The sequence below is a fragment of the Nicrophorus vespilloides genome, unplaced genomic scaffold (genome assembly GCF_001412225.1).
Source record: "Nicrophorus vespilloides isolate i.1.1-1 unplaced genomic scaffold, Nicve_v1.0, whole genome shotgun sequence".
Classification (NCBI taxonomy): Eukaryota; Metazoa; Arthropoda; class Insecta; order Coleoptera; family Silphidae; genus Nicrophorus; species Nicrophorus vespilloides.
Genome location: NW_017096925.1, coordinates 43991 through 55031, shown reverse-complemented (window position 1 = coordinate 55031; position 11041 = coordinate 43991). Strand labels below are relative to the sequence as shown.

Here is an 11041-nt window from a genome sequence, read left to right as displayed (position 1 = left end):
AAATCGAGTCGACTCTGAGAGATTTCTTTTCATTGTCCTCGGGCGAAATAAAAATCGCCTCCCTCATTCTTAATTCCAACATTTATTATTCAGCTCCTTGTCTCCCTCGCATTCATCAGTTTCTTAAGCTCCGAAGCTTTATTAAATTTTATCAGCATAACTCCGTTATATCTACTTTAATTCACTTCAACTATATTCTATTTTTTTGTAAATTATTATTCTACACATATAACTTGACAATTCTTCTCAGTGAAGTGCAACATTAAAACAAAAAAAAAATCTTGCTTTACGCACGATGAATCCAAAGCTTAATTCATTTTTGTGTTGGGTCTTCTACTTCTTCGATGTTATCTCTATAAGGTAATTAATGATGTTTTTTGTTTTTTTTGCTTAGGTTGGCAGGTATCTGGTTTGCAGTCTGCTGGTTGTGGGACTGCTGGGACCGCAGAGGTTGGGCGCCGCGACTACACTGACGGACGTCCTCAATCTGAACACGCAACCGCTGCAGAGAGTCGCTAGGGATAATAATAATAACAACAAGTATTTTGGTGGAAGGTACGGTTCGGGGACGGACGATGGGAAAGTTGTAGGTGGCGCTTTGAAACCGGAAGAGACGCCGGAAGCGAGACAATCGGAACCCGGAAACGTGGGGAAAAGGTGCAGCAGATGCAACAGCGACTACGATCGATATGATAGGTATGATCGGTACGATAAGTACGATAAGTACGATCCGAGGTCGAGGTACTATTACGACGATAGGGATAGGTACGAGAGCAGGAGGACAAAGTACCCGGACTACGATTACGATAGATACGACAGATATGATAGAGGTGGCGGCGCTGGAGGAGCAGGTGGCGGCGCTGGATATGACAGATACGACAAATATGACAAGTACGACAAGTATGACAGATACGATAGGTACGATCGGTACTACGAGAGGGACAGGTACGATCCACGTGACAGATACGAGGAGGGAAGGTACAGTGGTGGCGCTGCAGGCGGTGGAAGGGACAGATATCCGGACAGGGGTATTGGGTATGACAACAGAGGATACGACTATCGAGGAGGTGGTGGCAGTGGCGGTGGCGCCGGGTACAGACCTGCAGGACCAGCAGGAGGAGACGACCATATGCGAGGATACGAACGTGGATACTCGTCCACCTACAATTCCAGACTTCCTGATTACTACGGATCAGGATACGCCAGCTCCTGGAACTACGGAGGAGGAGGAGGCGGCGGTGGCGGCCGCGGAGACGACTATTACAAAGATCGTGGCGGCTGGAGGGACCAGGGGTAAGCACAACCGCAATAAACAATGCACAATCGGATACAAAAGACACTTTGCATATGAAATCTACCTAACTGTCAAAACTGTACAAATAATGGATGTCATACATCAATTTTCTTAGCTGTCATTTTCTATAATGACACCATTGTTATTCCGCCATATTTATTTTGACGCCATTTTCATTACCGCCATTTTACCAACCAATAAATTTCATTAATTTATTAATAAAAAGATGTAGATTAATTACTTACAAATTAAATTGCAGAAAAGATGCATGCTTTCAAGTAAATACTCTTCTTTTCTTTTTCTCAAGATAATCGCACTGAAGATTTATATCGCGAGAACAGGCATTTTCGTGAAGTGAATGTGTAACGCAACGCGAAGAGATCTGCGATCTTTTAATTGAAACCGATTACATCTAACGATCTCTTTTTTAATTGAGTTGAAAGAGGTTTAATCTATTTTACTTTAAATTCTCATTACTGTACCTAATAAGTCTACATAAGTAATCTATTTCATAATCACTAAGATTCGTAGCAAAATTTGATAATAGTATTATTAAAAATGTATTCGGATTGTCATAAAAGAAACGTTACTATTTCATTTCGCTCTCAATCGTTCTCTATAGAGTTATATCAATTGTAATTTGATATTCTTATAGTGAAAATTATGCAATTTTAAAATTATCAATTTTTATAAAAAAAACACATATGACACATGTTAAAAATAATAATTATTTAAACTTATACAGTTTGTCATAAAAGAAACGTTACTATTTTATTTCGCTACCATTCGTTTTCTATTGAGGTTATGTCAATGTTAATTTGATATTTATATAGTGAAAATTATGCAATTTTAAAATTATCAAATTTTTATAAAAAAAAACATATGGCACATGTTATAAATAATAATTATTTAAACCTATACAGTTTGTCATAAAAGAATCGTTACTATTTCATTTCGCTCTCATTCGTTCTCTATAGAGTTTATATCAATTTTAATTTGATATTCTTATAGTGAAAATTATGCAATTTTATTATTATCAAATTTTTATAAAAAAAAAATATGATAATTGTTAAAAATAATAATTATTTAAACCTATAGTTTGTCATAAAAGAAACGTTACTATTTTATTTCGCTACCATTCGTTTTCTATTGAGGTTATGTCAATGTTAATTTGATATTTGTATAGTGAAAATTATGTAATTTTAAAATTATCAAATTTTTATAAAAAAAAAACATATGAGACATGTTAAAAATAATAATTATTTAAACCTATACAGTTTGTCATAAAAAAAAACGTTACTATTTTATTTCGCTACCATTAGTTCTCTATAGAGTTTATATCAATTGTAATTTGATATTCTTATAGTGAAAATTATGCAATTTTAAAATTATCAAGCTTTTATAAAAAAAAACATATGGCACATGTGAAAAATAATAATTATTTAAACCAATACAAATTGTCATAAAAGAAACGTTACTATTTTATTTCGCTACCATTCGTTTTCTATTCAGGTTATGTCAATGTTAATTTGATATTTGTATAGTGAAAATTATGTAATTTTGATAAAATATGATTTTTAGTGAGGATTCGTTTATGACACTTTTCTTTCATTGCATTTTTTGATGAATAAAAAATTTAACTTAAATAAAACAAAGGACATGTAAATGAAAAATGAGACGAGTTGTATCAAAAGTTTTAAATGGATTTTGTACAAAAGTATGCGTTTAATTTAAGTGGAAATTGCCAGAGTAAAGTTACTTGTCCGAAAAGTATGTTAATGTTGCTGCGTGAAATGGAAATTGCTAGAATGGGAAGAGCACAAGTCAGTTGTAAACAATAAGGGTCGTGTCGCAAATTGAGTGGTTAATTGTTGGAAGACCAAAAACCGGTCGAAAACAAAGTGATATTTAGAATAATCCAGGAAATTATTCGGAAACTTCCGTCGCTCTCGACCCAAAGTTACTTTGATTTACTAGGCTTATATAAACAAGATGCTTGTATATATGTATACGTAGGGGTTAGCGTTAGTTGGATTTTGTGTTTGTTCGAGGGTGGCTGCGAATGGGTTAAGCTTCATCGCGGTCAAAGCTGGCTTCGAAAATCTAATAATTCGCCTTTTCGGGTACAGAAGAGAGACTGTGGGGATCATAAAACTTTAATGTGGTCAAGAGGGCGCCGTACATCCAAACTCATTTGTTTCTCTCCCCTCCGTCGTATCGGCTGATGATCGACCATCTTTTATTTTGCCAACTATCAGTTTTGTCTATATAAATAATTAGCATTACTATGGAAACAGAATTTGTTTTCTATTTGTGTTAGTAATCAAATTCGACAACTGAATTCGTGAAAGCTGTCGATTGAGGAAAACAAAAGAACGTTGTTGCCATGTACTATTTAGTGCTTTACGAGTTGCAATTGTTTCGAAGACTAAACTAAAATGTAAAAAGAAAAATCTAAGAGAGTGCGGATGAGATTAGGGAACAAAAGTTTCGTACTCGAAGACGTAGAAACTTCGTATCAGATCGTCAATAAATCTCTCTCTCTTTTACTCCTCTAAAGAAAACTTAAACGATAAATATGCTTCAAAATGTAAATCGGAGATACCAATTGTATAGGAATAAATTAAAAATAACAAAAAACTTACAATTGTAGTCTGTAATTTAATTTAAATTTTATGAAGATTTCAAGCGTTAAAATTGGTAGTATTAATAGGAAAGCACTAAAACAGTTGAAAACAAATTAACAAATTAGTCGGGTCGACGATTAGTTTGCAGGCTGCAAAATGATGATAAAATCTAATCCTTCGAACTAATCCTTTCTGTAAATGAAGTTGCATAAAGTAAAAGCAACCATTATTTTTTAAGCGTGTCAAATTGCGCAACGTCATCTATTGTCTATAAAAAAAAATCAAAAAACATCGAGAGTGCGCTTAAGGTAATCATCATCATCATTTCGATATTGTTTCGTTTCCGGCGGAAGTGTCCGCTCTTTGCGTGCCACTTATTTCGCTCATACAAAACAAAAACAAAAAAACAAAACAAAAACTAGATGAAAAGTTCGAAAAGAAAACAAGCCGTGTCAAACAAACAAACAAATGAATATGTAAAAAAAAAATAAAAGAACGTCGCTCGCTACATGAAATTAAATACTCACGCGAACCACGGAAGCGTGATGATGTCGTTTTCCTCTTCCCCAACAACCCCAATTATTTGCGCATTTGCCTCTATTTCTCTCTTTCTATATATATTTATATATATATATTTTTTCTCTTGTGTGCGTCCGGCTTGGTCAACCATGCGGCGCGCGCTCCACCTAATTTTCGGTTCGGAAGCTCTTTCAACCTTAACAACAACTACCAACCACCAAAAAAAAAATATACTTTCACATATACTATGCAATCTCAAATGTTCATCAAACAATTGTTATGCAACTTTTTATACAAATTCAGTTTCATAATGATATTGACAGATTTTCATTATCTTGTGTATTGTGTGTTGTGTACATCTCATCGACACCGCAAGATGGAAGCACCGGTGTTTTTGTATATATGTGTGTGTGTGTGTAAATTATTTGTTATGTAACTTCTGCTCACGTAATTTTTGCAGAAACGAAAAAAAACAAAATCCGATCAGGCCGCAGGACAGGTACGCACAAAACTAAAGGGAACCAATCAAAACCCACCAAAACCCAAAAAACACGCCCCTTCTCCCATTAAAAGCAAAAACAATAAACAAAACACCCCAGTTGCACAACCTACTACTACTACTACTTCTTCCCTAGTTACAGGTAGTTAGATCTTCGATTCCTTAATTATATTTTTTTTTTTTGCTATCCAATTAATGAATAATTAATAAAAAAAAATGTTTTAATCTTTGCAGTTACGCCTCGCCAAGACCGAAATATCCTTACTACGATGACGGATATCGTGGAACGAGTTACCTCTACGGTCGTCCATCCAGTACGACAACATCAAGACCGTCCTCATCTCAAGACGACAACTCCGTCACGGATAGTCCGCTTCAAACCAACTCTCCTTCCGGTTAAAATAACCTAAAAAAAACTATCTATTAATTATTTATTGCTTAACATTAAGTTAAGTTAACATTTAAGTTTCCCCCAACAAAAAAAAAGAAATAACGTTTACTTCTATATCAATTTTTTTTTTGTCGCACTTTTTAATGAATTAAATATTTATTATTCTACGGGATTTCTGTGATAGAAGAAAACGTAAACGTTGATGTTTTGCAAAAAAAAAAACTTGTCTCAAATGTACTTTACTGCCTCGGATTTAAGTGTAATTTAATTTATAATTTGTACACACAAATAAACACGTACACTACACAATAGTCGTGTATTTTCACAATAAACAAACAAAAGAATAAATTCGTTAAATTAATCAAGTAGTTTCCATTTCCAAATTGTCAAATTTGACAGCTGTTGAACTTAACCAAAGTTGCTTTAGTAACAAATTCAATAGAACTGTCAAATTATAGTTATAGGAATACCAACCTAATTTCATAATAGTAAATTATTTCCTAACAATTTGTTTTTTAAATATTTCATTAAGCAAATTCTTTAATAAATATTTTGTTAGGAATCATTTTTTTTTAATTTCAATTGAATTTTTGGATTTATCAATTTTTAACTTTTATTTTTTTTAATTGGTAATAACGTATTGACAACTGCCAAAAAAATCATCTGACTTAAACAAATTAACGTCGAATTTTCAAACATTTCGTAAATATTTTGTTAGGATTCGATTCAGTTGTTTTAGTTTACATATAAAAAACAAACGAAACGTGCGTAATCCTGATAGTATTGAAATATCGCTGAAAGCAGACGTGAGATGGCGCCGTTTTTGCAGGTGGAAAAATAATCCAGAGACTTTGTGTTAAGACATTCTTTTCTCTTCGTACGCGCGCCAAATTTGACAGCTGTTAACCTTAAGTAATGTGCCTTAGTAACAAATCCAATAGAACTGCCAATTTATATTTTAGGAACACCAACGTAATTTCATAATAGTTATTTTTGTTTTAATATTTCATTATGCAAATTCTGTAACAAATATTTTGTTAGGAATCAGATTTTTTTTTCAGCCAACATTTTTTTAAATTTCAATGCAATCTTTGGATTTATCAGTTTTTAACTTTTATTTTTTTTTAAATTGGCAATAACATTATGTCACAAAACTCATCTGACTTAAACAAATTAACGTCGAATTTTCAAACATTTCGTAAATATTTTGTTAGGATTCGATTCAGTTGTTTTATTTTACATATGAAAAACAAACGAAACGTGCGTAATCCTGATAGTATTGAAATATCGCTAAAAGCAGACGTGAGATGGCGCCGATTTTGCAGGTGGAAAAGTAATCCAGGGACTTTGCAGGACTCGTTAATGCATCGAAAAGGGGATGGGAAAAATAACAGCTGAACGCGAATCGTAAATTGGACGTGATTTTTGTGATTTTATTGAATTAATTAATATCAACGTAATTGTATGTTTCATTTAAGTTGGTTACAATTTAGTGATGCATCAAATAATTAGATTTGAGAAAAGATACATTAGCCAATTAACCAAATACCAACGAAATGTAACGTATCAGAATTACCAACAAATTATTTGATACGATGAAGTTAGGTAAATATTGGTGGATGTAATCAAAGAAGTGTTTGCGTTTCGTAATTAACGACTTTCTGTTTACGTGCACGCTCCTATTTATTTTATGACTACGCTTTTTACTATTAAATATACATAGAAAACGAAATTTCAGGTGAAATATATTTTTTCAATTCACACGTTGGTACAATTTTTACCCAATATAAAGCTACAACAAATTATTGTTGCAGCTTCTTGTTAATTACTGTTGGAAGTTTCGTTTCGTGCGGTGGTTTGTGAATAAAACCAGGGAGATTAAAAAGAAAAGGGGAGAATGCATAAATATGCAGATCGAATGGAAGAATAAGAAGAAGCGACGAGAAAAAAAAGAAGAAGAAGCTCTAGACGGGTGAGTTACAAGGGGATGGCGAAATAAATGTACACGCGCGAAATTAAACTCTGCAAACCTCTAGTAATTTTATTCCCTTCTCCATCAAGTTTTTTTTTTATATACTTTCATTCTCCCTCAACGAATGTCCTTATTCTTCCCTTTTTTTGTTCATTATCATCCTTTGCATTAGTCATAGGAGGTTTCCAGCTCACTACTTCGCATCATTTGTATTCATCAAAATTCAGAAGAAGTTTCATTAACTTACACAACGTAATTATATATTAAAGTTACATGTTTGGGATTTTCAATTGTAACAATTGCAGTTTTCTGTAATTTACTGTCAAAGTTTTATCTATTTTATAACATATTTAGTATTGGTGATAAATCATTGTTAGGCAAATATGCAAACATTTGTGTAAGTTGTGTAGGGTAAGGAAATCAAATTTTCCAATCTTAGTTCTTCGTTCCTCTTTCCCGCCACATCTCTTTGAACGAAACGAGTGTTTAATAAACGTCCCGCAAAGTGTCGCGCATTTCCTTCCGGAATTCTTTTCCCTTCGTACGCGCGCCAAAGAGACAAACAAAAATAATTACGAAGAGACTTCCAACCCCTCTTGGTCTTATCATTATACATCCATTTCGCCGTTTCCTTCACATCAATTCTTCCTCTTCCTTCTCATTTCCATCTGCGCGTGCGAGAGGAAAGGAGTCGGAATGTGCGGCGCTTCGAAAGTAATTAAGTTGTTAAAAAGGGGGAGAGACAGAGAGAAAAGCTCACGCGTTTAATGAGAGGAATTGTTCTGGATGGGACAGCGCTTTAATTGGCGGCGGAGCGGCGAATTAGGCATGGCTAGATGGTTGTCGGAAGGGGGCGCTCACGCCAAGAAAAGGATATTGTTAGAACTGCCTCATCCTTCAACCCATCTACAAAAAGAAGAAGAAGCTTCGAAAAAAAAAGAAAGAAGGAAATGAAGGATCACCCTATATATGAAACCAGATGAAAATGAGAGACCGTACAAATTGATTCGATAATTAAGCAAACGATTAAATAAAAACACATAAAGAATTAAATTGATGCAAATTGAAAATGTAATTAAACAACTCGTGCAGAAGAAATGGTAATTTTCTTTACTTTACATTGGCAACGATTCAGTAACTACACAATGTACGCCAATACCAACATTCCTCATTTCACTTATTTAATGACAATCAGCTGTTATCAATTCATACAGCAATCAGACATTCATTATTAATTTATTTGATTTTACAGCTGTTGAACTTAACCAAAGTTGCTTTAGTAACAAATTCAATAGAACTTCAAATTATAGTTTTAAGAATACCAACGTAATTTCATAATAGTAAATTATTTCCTAACATTTTTTTTTTTAAATATTTCATTATGCAAATTCTGTAACAAATATTTTGTTAGAAATCATTTTTTTAAATTTTAATTCAATCGTTGGATTTATCAATTTTTAACTTTATTTTTTTTTTAATTGGTAATAACATATTGACAACTGCCAAAAAAATCATCTGACTTAAACAAATTAACATCGAATTTTCAAACATTTCGTAAATATTTTGTTAGGATTCGATTCAGTTGTTTTAGTTTACATATAAAAAACAAACGAAACGTGCGTAATCCTGATAGTATTGAAATATCGCTGAAAGCAGACGTGAGATGGCGCCGTTCTTGCAGGTGGAAAATTTTTACAGTTGTTAACCTTAAGTAAAATGCCTTGCAAACTGACAATGTAATTAATACAACTCGTGCAGAGGAAATGGTAATTTTCTTTACTTTACATTGGCAACGATTCAGTAACTACACAATGTACGCCAATACCAACATTCCTCATTTCACTTATTTAATGACAATCAGCTGTTATTAATTCATGCTGCAATCAGACATTAATTATTAATTTATTTAAATTGGTATCGATTTAGTAATATGGAAATAACGTAATACAAATTATACATTATTAATTTGTAAATTAATATTTATAATTAAAGTTGAGTGTTATGTAACCAAATAAACAACATTTGTTTCTTTCAGTTGACAGCAGGGATACCAAAGGCGATTGTTATTTTTTTCAAATCCCTGCTCAAAGAAGGTCAGATGATCATTGCCAACTGTAAAAATATTTTCGAAATCTTTTTAGAAATTTTTAATGAATGTTTTTTTTTTCAATTGTCAATAACAAATTTGAAAAAAACACTACCATCAAATTTTGTTTCTCGCAAAATAAAAATTTTAAAAGTTCCGATTGATTCCGATTTCATTCTTCTCTCCTAGGCTTTGTCAATGGATCGTACCAACTGTCCTCGAAAAACCATATTCACTTTGGTCCCCCTGATTGACAGTACAACATGTGTTTTATCATTTGATTTGACGGTTACTTGATTTACGACAGGTTAAAGAGCATTACAGATACAAAAGGATCTGCGGTGGCTGAAAGTGTTTGGTTGGTATGTGTGCGGACGTCGTCGTCGTCGTTGTCTTCTCGGCAATTCCTGCGGTTTTATGGTATGACAAAGCAATAAATACCCGGAGACCCATTGTCGCAGAGGGCGCTGCAGTCGTCGTCCAATTACATCGCGCTAGCTGCGACCCCCGGCGCCGCCACCTCCGATCCGCCACCCACATTACGACCTCTTTATGGTTCGCCCCGTCCGACCGATAAACTAACATCAAAGCCATGAAATCATCAACGCGATATATATATGAGAATTATTATTCAATTCCTATGAGCTCAAACACACACACACAATTCGTGCCTAACGAACGACCGTTACATCGCATAATACGAAACACGCTAATTACACACCCTATCGCAACTGTTTGCATCGCCCCCAGAGATTCTTCAATAAACATCCGGAACATACATACACTGAAAATCCCATAACCATAGCAACCATTTAACCTGTTATAACAAATGGTTTGAAGCATTGCCAACAACAATTGATAAAAAAAAAAATTTAATCAAGAAATGCAAGAAAGTTCAGTTAGTAAAGAAAGTAAAAAGAAACAACTAAACTGCTAATTGCAATAAGACACGAGCGTTGTTGCTTGCAGACCAACCGATTTCCCCCCCAATTAAGCTTAAGAGCTTTAATTAAATGAATCCGACTCTGCACTCGCACAAGTCCTCTTGCAGATTACTGCTCTCGCTTCTGCAAATAAAACTTTTTGCATAACTTCATCGTTTAACTATCATGAATTCATTAGCTTTGATATTTTGATAACAACAGCTGTACAAATTCAATATAAATAATTTAGTTACAAACTAATATTTAAAGTTGGTACTAATTTTTATTTTAATTCTTAGTAAATTTAATTAGAAATCAATTTAAGTTGGTAATATTTACAAAATGAATTTACCATTTGATAACTGTCAGTTTGTAAGAAAGAAATAACATAACCTTGTACTACATTGACATTATGTGTCATTTCAATGTCACCAGATTATTACTAATCTGAAATAAATTCTAGTTCTAATACGATTTTTTAATTGAAATACATAATTATAAGTTTTCATTGTTTCCAATTTGAACTAATTATATAGAAAAAAACAACTATTCAAATACTATGCTGAAATTCTTTTAGTATATAAATTATGAATATTATTATTTTTGGTGGAAATAATGTTGCATATTGGAAACCCACCGGAGGGGTGGTTGGGTTGCATATTCGAAGGTGGTTGGGTTGCATAACTTCATCGTTTAACTATCACGAATTCATTAGCTTTGATATTTGTGT

General features: G+C 33.3%; 1 protein-coding gene across 1 annotated transcript; it reads left to right on the top strand.

Moving 5' to 3' along the window:
- Positions 1 to 394: 394 nt before the first annotated feature.
- Positions 395 to 5409, top strand: LOC108558523 (TATA-binding protein-associated factor 2N; the record flags this gene model as incomplete). The annotated part of the gene is made up of 2 exons (XM_017915453.1): positions 395 to 1293; positions 5174 to 5409. Coding segments are annotated over 2 exons (1065 nt in total), but the record flags the coding sequence as incomplete, so codon positions are not given.
- Between the last annotated feature and the right edge of the window lie 5632 nt (positions 5410 to 11041).